Source organism: Schistocerca serialis, chromosome 4 (genome assembly GCF_023864345.2).
Source record: "Schistocerca serialis cubense isolate TAMUIC-IGC-003099 chromosome 4, iqSchSeri2.2, whole genome shotgun sequence".
NCBI classification, from domain to species: domain Eukaryota; kingdom Metazoa; phylum Arthropoda; class Insecta; order Orthoptera; family Acrididae; genus Schistocerca; species Schistocerca serialis.
The window spans coordinates 658415838-658431265 of NC_064641.1; the positions used below are offsets into that span (position 1 = coordinate 658415838).

Consider the following 15428-nt stretch of genomic DNA (forward strand, 5'->3'; position numbering starts at 1 on the left):
TGAAAGTTAACAGATAATAGTATGGAAAGGCTTACCTCATCATACAAACACTCATCAGCCTTTCTGATTAAAATGAGGTCCTCTTCTTGAACAATAACTCTCTCCATCTAAAAACATCACATTTGAATCAATTAAACAAAGAGAACTAATGATGGAAGTCATTTTGATAAAAATTAAAAAATAACTGAAAGGACTGTGAGAGGATCTGAATTTTTTCCACAATATCAGTGTTTAAACACATAGTTTGGCCTTCAAATGTAGTTCTTTATCATTTATTTCAGTTTGATAGTTTCTTCTGTGGAACACTAATGGCAATCAAGAAAAGTGGTCAAGGTGTTCACATCAAAAAGAGTTGGTTAATTCAAAAAGACACTTGTAATATAACAGATGAAACTAACTTATAAATGCTTTTATATGCAGAGCTGTCATCCAGCATTCTGTCCCTTCGTGACAACTTTGAATTAATTAATTTCCCATAGTACAATTGTCCAATTGAAAACGTCTACTACAGCCACTTGGCCTTTATTCTGACAATAGAGAATGTGCATAGAAATCAGAAAAACATATGTTGGGTCCTGTTGCAATGGCTCTGGCCACAGTACCTGCTTAGGTAGGGAAAACAGGTTACAATATAATCTTTCAGAAAACTGCATGTAGTTTCAATATTTATTTATTTTTTTCACTTAAAAGTATTTGGTGTGATACCTTATAATTGGAGATTGAAAATTTGTAAATGGCAAACATCTATCAATAACTATGGTTCGGTAAAAATTTAATATATCTTGGAGTGGCCATTTCCCCCCTCCCTACCCCTCCCCCGCCCACCCTCTTTCCCATCTTTCCAATGCAGCCCTGCCTGTCGCTCTACAATGTCAGTATAGCTCTTTTAAAAATAATAATAATAATTTGATGACCACTGCTCTAGAGTGCCAGGTTAAATTTTGTTTCGCCTTTTACTTGTAAGATAGGATATACTGCAGAGCAAATGGCTTCAGGGTGTGATATCTGGGTTTTTAATAAACAGTGTCATACAGGTTGTTGCAAAAAGTTAATCCCGGCACTGAGGACCTCACCATGTAATTACACGAACAGGTTAGCTATTTAGTTGTAAGGACTATTGTGTGAGTTTTTCCTTACAATATCCAAAATTAGTTAAGGCTTTCAAAGAAAAATCAGTACACTGATGACAGTTCTACTAAGTCCTGTAAATCAGTAGAGAGAAACCTGTCTCATTTTAGTAAGCCTGAGAGCATAAGGCAACACTAACTGGAGATTCACAGTGTTAAGATAGTTTGATGTTATCAAGTCTCATTGATATTCCACAGTCAAGTTTGTACATTAACATACCTAAGAGAGATATGAGAAAGTAGCATGTAAGCCATTATCAATTGTTAATATACACTCCTGGAAACTGAAATAAGAACACCGTGAATTCATTGTCCCAGGAAGGGGAAACTTTATTGACACATTCCTGGGGTCAGATACATCACATGATCACACTGACAGAACCACAGGCACATAGACACAGGCAACAGAGCATGCACAATGTCAGCACTAGTACAGTGTATATCCACCTTTCGCAGCAATGCAGGCTGCTATTCTCCCATGGAGACGATCGTAGAGATGCTGGATGTAGTCCTGTGGAACGGCTTGCCATGCCATTTCCACCTGGCGCCTCAGTTGGACCAGCGTTCGTGCTGGACGTGCAGACCGCGTGAGACGACGCTTCATCCAGTCCCAAACATGCTCAATGGGGGACAGATCCGGAGATCTTGCTGGCCAGGGTAGTTGACTTACACCTTCTAGAGCACGTTGGGTGGCACGGGATACATGCGGACGTGCATTGTCCTGTTGGAACAGCAAGTTCCCTTGCCGGTCTAGGAATGGTAGAACGATGGGTTCGATGACGGTTTGGATGTACCGTGCACTATTCAGTGTCCCCTCGACGATCACCAGTGGTGTACGGCCAGTGTAGGAGATCGCTCCCCACACCATGATGCCGGGTGTTGGCCCTGTGTGCCTCGGTCGTATGCAGTCCTGATTGTGGCGCTCACCTGCACGGTGCCAAACACACATACGACCATCATTGGCACCAAGGCAGAAGCGACTCCCATCGCTGGAGACGACATGTCTCCATTCGTCCCTCCATTCACGCCTGTCGCGACACCACTGGAGGCGGGCTGCACGATGTTGGGGCGTGAGCAGAAGACGGCCTAACGGTGTGCGGGACCATAGCCCAGCTTCATGGAGACGGTTGCGAATGGTCCTCGCCGATACCCCAGGAGCAACAGTGTCCCTAATTTGCTGGGAAGTGGCGGTGCGGTCCCCTACGGCACTGCGTAGGATCCTACGGTCTTGGCGTGCATCCGTGCGTCGCTGCGGTCCAGTCCCAGGTCGACGGGCACGTGCACCTTCCGCCGACCACTGGCGACAACATCGATGTACTGTGGAGACCTCATGCCCCACGTGTTGAGCAATTCGGCGGTACGTCCACCCGGCCTCCCGCATGCCCACTATACGCCCTTGCTCAAAGTCCGTCAACTGCACATACGGTTCACGTCCACGCTGTCGCGGCATGCTACCAGTGTTAAAGACTGCGATGGAGCTCCGTATGCCACGGCAAACTGGCTGACACTGACGGCGGCGGTGCACAAATGCTGCGCAGCTAGCGCCATTCGACGGCCAACACCGCGGTTCCTGGTGTGTCCGCTGTGCCGTGCGTGTGATCATTGCTTGTACAGCCCTCTCGCAGTGTCCGGAGCAAGTATGGTGGGTCTGACACACCGGTGTCAATGTGTTCTTTTTTCCATTTCCAGGAGTGTATATCCAGAGTGTAACAGGTATAAGCACAGATATTTTTATTTTTAGTACCTTAATATGTACACATCTCAATGTTTCCTCCCCCACCCCCACCATTCATATCAAGCAGTCTTTCCACAAACACATAACAAACTTTGCAACCTGATGTTTCCTGCTTGGCCATAACAGCATCACTAAATAAACTACACCTGTCTGTATAGACTGACCATTCTGTACCCATGTGTTCACACTTTAACACCTGACATGCTGCCCTGGGGAAAATAAGCATTAATAGTTTGCTCTTGCCACGTGTACAAGGAGGTACTAACAAACCTAAAAACATACTATTTCTATAGCTATAATTTTTGAGACAGAAAGTGAAAAGGGACTTTCTTTTCAAAAATTTTGGCTTTTGAGTTACTGTAAATTTTAAGTTCAGCGTTAAATTCTGAAAAATTTCTAAAAAAAAACCTCTAAAATTGAGAGAGTTCCCTTCAAGCCGTATTGACTATTCCTTGATGTCTCAGGATGTGTCCTATCCTCTGATCCTTTCTTTTAGCAAAGTTGTGTCATAAAATTATCTTCGCTCCAATTCAATTCAGTCCCTCATTAGTTACTCCATTCACCAACCTGTTCTTCTGCAGCAGCACATTTCAAAAGCTTCTATTCTCTTCTTTGCTGAAATGCTAATCATCCACATTTCACTCCTGTACAAGGCCACTGTCCAGACAAATACTTAAAGAAATGATTTTATAACACATTTTTATGTTAGATGTTGACAAATTCCTCGCTTATCAAAAGTGCTTTCCTTGCAACAGTCATTTTCCCAGTATCCCAGCAATGAACTGAAGCTGCCGCCTGCCTTACCTGTGACTGAGCCTGTATGGTCATTCCACTTCATATCCTTGAGTTTATAATCAGCTTCTAATGACATCATTTTCAATGAACACTTTATATGCAAACTAAATGGTTTTCAAGCACATTCAAGCAGCCTACTGTTTTGACTGTCTGCGTCCCCCCTTCCCCAACCCCCTTCTTTTCTGTGAGGTATAACTGTGATTTCACATTTCAAATGCACTAACATAGTAATACCTTAAGTTCTTAAGATAGTGCTTCATCTTGCTTTAGTTGCAGCCTAAAATATGTAACTGCCAGTTTGGTATTCAGGCATATAACCCATCATCAGTGGTATCTGATACAAAGGACAAACAAATAAACGTATAAATATCATTGTCTTTAACATAAGAACATTTTCTATACATTACAGAAGTAGTATTAGGTTACTTACATATAGTGTGTGTCAGTAATTAGATGTGTCTGTCAAGCATGAAAGGTTTATGATAGCGAAACTGATCTGGATCTAGAAAACACAGAATCCTTAGATATTAAAAATGTAATTATAAATGTGTCTGTGTGGTTGTGATAGTATATTTATCTGCTGGGTATGCAAGTTATAGCTCTCAAGTGCTAAATGGCTACACTTCTTGGTCATATTGGACAATACTGTCACAGAATGGAAAGAGGGATCTGGTGGTCAGGATAAAGAGTGTTACAGGATAAGTTTCTTGTTGTCTTAGAGATCATATCCAGATACATCTGTGGCATGCAGGCACTCTACTGTGAGTCCCTCTTGAGTCATCAGGCATATTTGTTTCATATTTTCAGTGTATAGATGGAATTGGCTCAAACTAATACTGCTCATTGCATCTCTCATGCTACATGTCGGTGTTGGAAAGCATTGCTTTGTTTCCCTGAGCAAACAAAATTATTTTTAGAGTGCAGTTTAACATGCCCATGGTACAGAGCGGCCCCAAATTAGTATGGTACTCCATCAGTGACTAGTGTGCTGCTGTAACCCATACTGACTGCTACTGCCTTGCTGCAGTACTGCTCAGTAGCTGCTAGAGGACTGGTTATTTGTCATGTTTTAATGTTCCTGTTCAAGATTTCTCAATATGCTGAAGTGCTCAATACACTATCGATGTTGCTTGAACAGCCACATGACGTTTGGCTCACACGGCACTAGTGCAGGGATACACTAGAAACTATAAACTAGCAACTGCAGCAATCTACTGCTCTGCTTAAAATTTGACAATTTTGTGAAAAACATTAGTAAAAAGCACTAAACTGCTGTTGTATTTGAAGTAAAAGTAACATTCAAAATCAGATATGTTGCCCTTCAAAAAACTATACTTGATTCCGAACCCAGATTCAATATTTTATTTGATTATGAGAGACTGTAATGATTTACTAAGTGGGTTGAAATGGAAAATCCAGTCACTGTTCTTGTATTAGAATACCGATAAAAATGTTCCAGCTTTTAACCAGCTTTAGAACTTGATGGTGACATTTAGATGAAAGAAGAAGGAAAATTAATCGAGAATGAAATAGCTGACAAACAAAGTCATTCATATTAAACTGACTATAAGAGTTGTGAGAAAAAATTATAGCAGCAACACCCGTCATGGAAACTGTACCAACAGATGTCAGTAGATCGCAGGACAAGTGAAAGTTCCAGAATCAGACTGACTCATGAATTCAATCTTTTATTTATATATGAGTTGCTGTTGTTACATGTGACTTGCATCCTAGAAGATATTGCAGTCCATGTTTCACAGTTGCTCAAGCACAATGCTACGGAAAGGTTGGAGGGAGAAGTGATACCAGCTTGACTGAGAACTAGTGGCATGCTGGGAGGAGCGCAGTGAGTGGGCAGAAATTACGTCATGTTGCCAACCATGGGAATGTATACTGTGTCCTTTTGGCTTTCTAGGAACAACTAAACTAAACTCCGTCCGAACAGGCCTTGTAAGGCGCAATGGCACTGAACGGTCGCAGTGTCATCCTCAGCCCACAGGCGTCACTGGATGCAGATATGGAGGGGCATATGGTCAGCACACCGTTCTGCCGGCCGTATGTCAGTTTACGAGACCGGAGCTGCTACTACTCAATCAAGTAGCTCCTCAGTTTGCCTCACAAGGGCTGAGTGCACCCACTTGTCAACAGCACTCAGCAGACCAGATGGTCACCCATCCAAGTGCTAGCCCAGCCCAACAGCACTTAACTTCAGTTATCTGACTGGAACCAGTGCTACCACAGCGGCAAGGCCATTAGCTCTAGGAACATCTACCATGTTCAAAATGCAGTTTGCCTGAATCCATTTGTAGCTGGATCTGAATTAACTTTAAAATTGGATAGATACTCAACAGTAGGATTCATTTCTTCAGGAGATAGTAAAAACCTAAACAGTGATTATTTGTGTACTGAAGGGTTTCATGATGTTTTGTTGTTGATGCTCACCATAATGTATGTAGGGAATGAAAGGAGCTGTGTACACAGCCAATGAGAGAGCGGCAGGCAGATAATATGTTTGAAAGCAAGAGACATCCTATCATTCTTACATCAGTATAGAAGCAAAATCCGATATGTACTCAGCTGTGTTCTCAGATCCCATGGTAACCACCACCTCAGAAATCAGAAAATAGTCAGAAGACAGCCAAATATTTGTGATAACGAATATATAAATTTCACAGCTGTGCCATTATGGAGATGGTGATGATGGTGGTGGTGATTATTATTATTATTATTATTATTATTATTATTATTAAAAATAGTGACACCACAAATGACAGGGTTAGTAACAAAAAAATCTTCAAATTAATGTAAACCACTTCTTTTTGTTTATTTTATTTATCCTTGTTTTATCAAAATGGAGACAACCAATAAATGGAATATATTTAGAATAGGTATGATGTTAACTTTTTAGACTCTGCTGTAGTCTTTATGTTCAAAAATCTGTCTAAAAAGAGGTGTTTTGTTGATAACTTAACTTCTGTAGACCTTAACAACTCTCTCAGCCATAGCTGATAATATTCATTAATCTTCATTAATTTACCAAAAGATCTTACACTGTTATCATCACAAAAATACATGACTGTTAGTTTTTAAATTATTTTTAAAAATTGAAAATTAAATTTAGAAAACTATTAAAATTATACAAAAACTGAAAGTTTGATAAGTACTTATCTTCAGGTGGTAATAGTTCATTACTGTTGATAAAGCACATTACTCCTAGCTACCAGTATAGTAGGTTCCTTTTTGAGGAGGAAAAAAAGGCAAGGATTCATGGAAGTTGGGGAAAAGGAGTTGGTAATATAGGTCGCTTAAACCCTATGCTAAGGAGGACCTGCCTGTTGTGAAAAAGCTGTCAACATTACATGAGTTACACCTCTTGAAAGTATGTGGTGGCCAGCCATTTTCTCTCTTCATGATTTTATTAAAAATTTGATAAATAGCTCTGTGTAATGTAAATATTGTCTTTAGCCTAGGTAATGCAGATGAGAGGCTGATCATCAGAGAGATAAAAAATAAAAACATCAACACTGTGTGTGTGTGTGTGTGTGTGTGTGTGTGTGTAAGTTAGTTTAAGTGCAAGTATGTCAGTCCCCAGTTATTAAAGAGAAGATGGACTGTGTGTGTGTGTGTGTGACATGTCTAAGTAACTAATTAATTTATAGATGACTGTGATTTCCATTTCAAGCAAGAGCCTAATAATTTTTGCTTTTGAATAGGTTGCTGCAAGGAAGGATGAAGATGAGGAAGAGCTGTTGCCTAATGGAGGCATGGCTTTAGATTTGACAGCAGAACTTGGAGACATGACAGCTGAACTGGAGCACCTAGCAGCTACTGCCCCAGTTCTCCCAGCAGCACCATCTCTGTCAGTATGTACAACTGCCATACAGCCAGAAAGGCAACTACAGAAGCCAGAAAGTTCCACATCACTCAACATGGATGTAAGTCCAGTTCATTCAGGAGATGGCACCTGACAAAAACTTTCCACTCTCTGAGGAGGGGGTCGGGCCCTTAAAAGCAGGGTCCAGCGTAAGCAATACAGGCTTCCAAGACCTGACTATGTCTTGAAAGACCTAACATAGAAGCACAAATACAGGAAGTAAAGTTCAAAATTATGCAATTCAGAGTTATGGTGTCAGAGGCAAACCTCTGTTTTTCACCATATTGTTGCTATTTTGTACAATAAATTCATGTTAAATCAGAAATAGTCCTGTGTGCGACATTCCTAATTATGGAACAAAACAAGTTCAGTGTGAAAGTCGCATAAAAGTTTCATATTTCTTATATATGGATACTCCAAAGAGAAGTTCCTTTGGATAAGGAAGTTGTGTACATAGTGCTGTACATGTCAGTTTGACCTCGGGCACTTCAGTCGGTGAAGTTGCTGCAGAGGTGTTAATAGCTGCACATGACTGGATATTTATACTGCACTATGAATTTTTTATTTATTGAAAGCCATGAGTAAGTGGCTTTATTGTTATTTCTAAGCCCTAAAACAAACTGCCCTCCATTTTTATATTGTCGGCTGAGAGTAGAGCATCTGTTTTGTAAAAATGTATGAGAGAGTGGTATGCTTGGTTAAATAATAAAGTTCAGAATGTGGTGTTTGTGAACAATTATCGTCAAATGAAGATTAAAGAACTCTGTCATCATATATTTGCTGAAGATATCTATATGTACAATGATAACATTTTTGAATGTTGTTACATTTATTTAAGCTTAGCTGTGATTTATCATTCCACAATAATTCTTTACTTAATAAGCACTGAATAATGACTGGTAACTAAAAACTTAAACAAAACATTTAAATTATTGACTTATATTAAATGCCATCAATGAGTGTCTTTTAAAAAGTTACTTGGAAGAGATATTTTTAATTAATTCAATGCTTTATGAAAAGGGGATTTTTGTGCTGTCATAAAAACTGTCTTTCATTGCAAATAATAATATTAATTGTTATTGCTGTTGTTAAAATGTGTACCTTATTTCTTAAGTCAATTGTAAATAGAGCCAGGAAATATGTTATAAGCAAAATACTTTAGTAAGATATTCTTGAATGGAAATTCAGATATTTAAGAGAAGGAAGAATTTGAATCTGAAAGTTGTATCTTCTTGTCTGCCACCTTAGTATTACTTCACTTTTATAGTAAATACATAGCGTCTAATGATTCTAAATTTACTGTTAAGGATTCAAACATGCTGTCTTTCAATCACTTTTTCAGAGCTGTTGAACATTATAGGAATCTATACTGGTAATTAACATGCCACATATTAGTTGTAGTGCATACTTGAAGTAAAATGATAATATTGCATAAGAAATATGTTCTGCATAGGAAATTGTTTAAAAATTATTCAGTCAACCCCCTACAATGGTGTAGTGTAATTGTATGCAAAGTTAAAATTGTATAGACTGGCTATAAGACTGTACAGTACATTCCAGACTGAAAAACAAATATTTTATGTATGTAATATGTAACTCTCTGCCTTGTGTGCAACCTAAGCAAATCATTTGGATATTTTGATGATCATGGTATGTCTTCTCATCTTAAGTAGCTACTGTCTCCACATCACTTCAGCAAATTTGTTTAATTTTTTCATGCTGTAATTGGTTTCTCTATTTTGTCTCCATCATTGCAATTCATAAATAATATGAACCATTTCTGTTATATTTTTTTAGTTCTTTGCTTACTTCATCATACTACTATACTACTGTTCTGGTTTATTTTCAACTGAGATTTTTAATCTCTGCTACACATAAGGTTGAAGAAAGAGAGACAATCTGTCAGAAATAGTGTGTCCATATTGCAGCACAAATGGAATGGTAAAACACTTGGAATCACATCTTAGTCTATCCAATATCCTTGTGCCATGCCCTAGAACATTCACCTTACAGTCTCTTAACTTAGTGTACAGTCTCTTAATTGGTTTATATTTCACATATTTCATTGCTTCTAAATTTCCTCATTCACTGGGAAATGGTGCATTGATTAAGACACTTGACTCGTAATGTATGGTGCTCAAATCCCAGTAAGATTTTAGTTGATTTTCAAGGCACAGCCCCATCCTCAAACCTTCCTTTCTCTCCAAATGAATGATCTCTTAATTTCTAAACACCATTAAGTAGCCACAGAAGCATTAAACTCAAAGTAAATTGCTATTTTTACACAATTCATAGAATTGCATGATCTGAACTTCTCAAGAATGTATCAGCATTGTTCTTATCACATACAATCCTAATTACTCAAAAAAAACACATCACCTTATCTGTACACAAAATTGGAAGAATTTACAATATAAATTATTGGTCTACACATTTCATCACTACTGTTTTTGTGAAACAGTTAACTGCCTGCTTCTCCACAGTGCATCATTAAGTGATTTCAAATGGGATTGTTTTGTTACTTTCTCAAATTCCAAAATCAACACTGAAGTACATTGCTTAAGAGCACAAAGTATGGTACAGAGCTCTGTTCAAAATGTCTTAAAATCTGTGTCTGTAGTATTGCAGGAAGGGTGAAAAGTATTAATCTGCTATTTTGTTATTTCATTTTAACGATTATTCATGTACAGTGTTTCCTTTAAATTTGTGAATTCACTTTTCTCAGACAGTTAGTTTTGGACTTGACATCTTCACATAACAGATTCAGAAATATTTGTTCTTTATGTTTGTGTTTTATAGAATTTTCTTCAAAAATTTCCTTAATCACACATACAAGGCATATTTGAAAGTCAAGTCCTGCTTGTCTGTTGTGAGGACCCTACTGCTGTCACCGCATCCTGCATCTATGTTGCCTGATGCCTTCCCTAGATATCTCCATTCTTCCTCATACTCTTCCATTCCTTCTTTCCATTGCTTCGTGGATACTGCTTTCTGTATTCTCCCACTTCTCCTTCCAGGAGGTTGCCATAAAACTACTCTCTTGGCCATCTGCCTTCATCCATTCTTTTGACATGTCCAAACAATCTTTGCTGTCTTCCTTCTATTTTACCCATAATACTGTAGTGAGTCTGTGTCTTTTTCTCTTATTTCCTCATTTCTTATCTGGTCAAGTAGGGAAATTCTACAGGCTCTTCTCAAGTCGTCCTTTTCTAAAGCTCTAAGTTTCTTTTTATTTATTTCTGTTAGTTCCCAGCATACACTCCCATAGGTTTTCCTTGGTTCCACAATGGATTTGTATTAATGAGTTTTAGCTTTTAAACTCGTTTCTGAGGACCAAAGTACTGGGTTTAATTTTTGGATAACCACTCCTTCTTGCATGGTCTCTTGTTAGATGTCTGTCATATCTTCCACCATCTGATAGGATACTACCCATGTACTTAAACTCTTTACACACTTTTTTAATAATATGTCAGTCAATGTCCAGATTACTCCTCTATTCTCCCCAACATAGATATTCTGACTTCTCAAAATTAATTTTCAAACCCCACTTCTCATACTCTTCCAACAACTCTGAGTGTGTAAGATACATCCAATTCAACAACCTGATCATCACCATAAAAAAGTTTGTACATACACAGGTTCCCTACTTCAGTTCTCATGCCCATGCACTTTCTGCACCACAGATTCAGTGCCTTCTGCACATACATCTTAAAGATTGTAGGAGACAGACAGCATCCTTGCTTCAATCCTTTAGTTATCCTGAAGGCCTCTCCAGGGATTTCTTTCCCTACTTTAATGACACATTTTGCTGACTTGTAGAGGTTTCTGATGCTTCTTACATAAAGTTCGGCAGTTCCCCTGACCACAGCACCTCTAACAATAACTTTTGTGCCACAGTGTCATATGCTCTCTCAAAATCTATTAAAACCAAATGACTGCTTAAGGTTTCTTTCTAAACTCTTCTCCATGATCTGTCCTAGGAAAAGATGTTATCTCTTCTAGAGCTACTTTGTTCTTCCACTTCATTTATAATCTTCTCCATTCCTGATTTTAAAATCCTCCTGTACAGCTTGCTAATTGAACTAGCAACACTTATGCCACAATAATTTCTACATACTTTCTTTCTTCCTTTTTTATGTATGGGGCTTAGATATGCTAAGTTCCCCTCTGCTGGAATTTCCTCCACATACATTTACTAAATAACTTACTTAGATATTCATACAGAATGCGTGAGCCATACCTCACTAATTTTGTTGGTACATTTCCAGGCCATAGTGATATCTCATTTCCATTTGTGTAGCCACTTTCTGTACCTTTTTCACATCTATTTTCTCTACCTGTTCACCCTCCTGGTTCTCCCATATCTCCCTCCTTACCTCCTTGTACTCCGTCCTTACTTCTGTCAACAGGCCTTTAAAATGTTTCTCCCACTCTACCAGACTGATAATCAGAAGGTTTGCTCTTTCTTTTACTTCATTCCTCAGCCGTGCAATCATTTTCCATGCTGACACCACTTTTGTGCCCCCCATGCATTGATTGGCTTCTTTGAATTTATCCTCCCAGATTTCATTTTTCGTTTTGCGTATGTCTATATTTACTTCTCTATTCATTCTGATATACAAGGCTTTATCATGTTTGTCCCATGTTCTCAACCAATTATTATAGTAAAGATTTTTAGGTTCACTTTTTCATCAGTACTTTGAGTCCACTTTCGTACGTACTGCTTTCTTTCTTCCTCTTGCTGCCCCAGTGCTTCAAATGCTGCTTCATGTATCCATTTTTTAATTTCTTGGTACATATGCTCCACCGTTTCTTCTCCTAATGCCTCAGTTTGTTTGACAAACATAATTTATAAGGAAATTATGCAGACTCTTGTTTCAAGCTGTCTAAATTGTATTTCATAGTATCCACTGCCCTCGTGGGAATATTTCTGTCTTTAATTTGTCTTTGGCCCTTGGATGTTACTATCATTTTTGCTCTAGCAGGAAGTGGTCTGAGCCACTTTCTGCACTCCTGTAGACTCTTTCATTAATTTTTCTTATGTTTGAATTTTTATTTTGAATAATATAGTCTATTATTGACCTGATATTTCTGGAAGGACTCTCCAATGTGTATTTGTGGATCTGCTTGTAAGGAAAGAAACCATTTAAAATTTTCAAGGGCAATGTCTCACACACATCATCTAACCTTTCTCCGTGTACTGTCTCTTCTCCGTATCTTCCCACTACTCCACTATAGGTGGCCACTCCCACTTTTCCTTTAAAATTATTTCTTTCAGATACTTTGCTCTCCAGCAAACTTGTTAATTTCTCAAAAAACTCATCTTTGACTTTGTTGTCAGTGTCATTTGTACGTGCATAAGCCACAACAATGACCAAGTTGTGGCTATATAATAAACTAATTAGAAGAAGCTTTTACTGGTGGGTTTAGTTTACTGGAAACCTACTTCACTTTTACATGTAATTTCTTTCTGCCAATTCTGAGGACTTTTTGCATTGTACTTCAATCCCTCAGCATAGAAGTTCTCCATCTAGGAACTGAATCTTCCACAGCAGTTTGAGTTTTTAGCCATCTTTAGACTGTTGCACGACTGTGTGGATATCCTACATCAATGCAGAAACACATCATCTCATTGCCTGCAGCAAATCATCTCCATCTTGAGGGTAATGGTCCATAAATGCTCATCTGCTTGACATTCTTGGTCAGTAATCATTTTTGGCACTACTTCTTGTAACTGAGTGTTTAAACAGTGTGAATAGTGATGTGAACAATATAAATAAATCCATCAGCTAGAGCAACGAGCACCATTTGTCAATAGCCAATCAAATCACAGATTGTGATGCACTTGTGTGATTTCATCAGCATTATCTAACTTTCCCTTCACTCATTACTGTAAGCCCCTAAATTATGTGCAACTCCTTATGTACTAAAGTAGCTGTAGATCCTATTGCACACACAAATTGGCACTCTTGGCAACTTGCAGCAGCAATGCTTATAATAAACATCATTGTTGTTTGCATTCATACAACTTCGTTGTCAGTTGTTAACATTCAAATATAAGCAAATTGACTTACTTCTTCCTGAAATATTCTTAATAAAACCACTGGATTGTGTTTATGCCGATGAATGAAAAGCTCATATGACAAAGGTTAATGAGTTGCAACAGTTTCTAGGATCATAATACCTACTAACTACAACTAGTGAGAGGATTGTGACATATCCATTCAGACATAGGCTTTGCAACTTTGATTTTGAAACACTATATCCAGAAGGTGATTATGGGCAATACCATTAGTTTCGTGAATTTCTGTTTATTTCTTTATAACAATGCTTTGAAGCATTATATCCCATGTTCTTATTAATGGAAAGCAATTGCAAATTAGGTAACAATACATAAAATTACAATCAACTGAAGACACAAACACAAAGAATGAAGAATGTATTTTGGAATTTATTATAACAGCAATTTTCTTTGCAGCACAGAAAATGCACACAAGGGGGAGAGAACATTTGTTACATGTCCTTGAAAGCGGTAAATGTAGATTATGAATAAAATGTACTGCAGTGTGTACTATTCTAGTCACAAAATTTTCAGCATATCACACTTAAATCTTTCACATCATTTGCATACTTCATTAGAGTAGGTGGAACTTAAAATTTTTTAATGCTTTATTGTAGCACATGTTGTTAAAAATTATCTTCTACATTGAAGTTATAGTTGCATAATCTTAGTTTTTTATAGTGTATCTCAAATGGGGTATAATATTGTTAAATTACCAAATAAATTATATTTTTACATAGTCATGCATTTTTCTTTTTTAAAAAAGTAAGTTGCAATTGTACTCACTTGCTTGGCCTCAAACAAGACCAGCCGTGTGTGATGGTACTCAGATTTAAAGTTTGTCTGCTGTAGCTTGCGTGATCTTTAGTGCAATTCAGAGCAGAGAATTTAAAAAATTAAATCATAAAAATAAAGTCTGGATGTCCACTGTTTACAGTATAGATCAGGGCCCCACATGCTATTCAAAAACAGTAGTCATGACAGAAAGACAGGACAATGAGCACCCTAGTGTGTGGTTGGGCTTAGATATTTTAAAAGTCCAAGGTGCAAAACTTAGGAATACTCCATCACTCACGAAATGTGACTGTCTTGCTGCCCATGTGGACTAAACCCCCACAGATTTTGCCTCACCACAGTCCTCAACACTAATGTCTCTTTCCCTGCTTGATTTTTTTCTGCCTGCAATAGTTTATTTGTAAATAATGGCTGTACTGACAATCACACATTTCCAGGTTTTTTAGAGTAAATAAATACAGTTCATCATGCTGATGTTCCCTACTTCCATCTAGTCTTGGGTACTGCTGCTACTTTTACAGTTTTAATTATAAACAAGATTTTGTGGCATAGAAGGCACATTCCAGCCCATAATTCAAAATGTTGTACTATTTTAACATGCCTACTATGACTTCCTGATAAAACTCAAAAAGATCTATCCATTGACGCCCCATTTGTTGTAAAAGCATAATGCATTGCTGAAATATAAACTGTTGTTGCTAGAACACTATATCAAATATTCAGTTTGCAATAACTTGCAAAGTAATTCAGATATTGATGGCACATATTTATTTTTCTCATTAAAATGGGCCTACTAGCTCCTCAGTACTTCAAATGGTTTAATATTTATTAATGTTAATCACTTTTGCACATTACAACAGTCACACAGAGTGGCCCCTATTCAGTCCAACATCTGGATTTTGCCCCCTCAGGAAACAACCAAGCCGTGGCGGTCCACCTCACTACCATGATTTCTCGTACCTGAGAGCTTGTCAGTCACATGTCAAAGCCACTGTCTTCTGTGTGCAGAATTGTGAACTCATCCCTTTACCTGTCTCTCAA

At 38.0% G+C, this 15428-nt stretch overlaps 1 protein-coding gene across 1 annotated transcript in view; it reads left to right on the forward strand.

Annotated features, from left to right (window-relative positions):
* Positions 1-7655, forward strand: part of LOC126474668 (anoctamin-7-like) — a 290663-nt gene extending 283008 nt beyond the window's left edge. The window contains exon 17 of the mRNA XM_050102146.1: positions 7371-7655. Coding sequence (XP_049958103.1) covers positions 7371-7625 — 255 coding nt within the window. The 3' untranslated portion in view covers positions 7626-7655. The remainder of the gene's footprint in view (positions 1-7370) is intronic.
* Positions 7656-15428: the final 7773 nt, after the last annotated feature.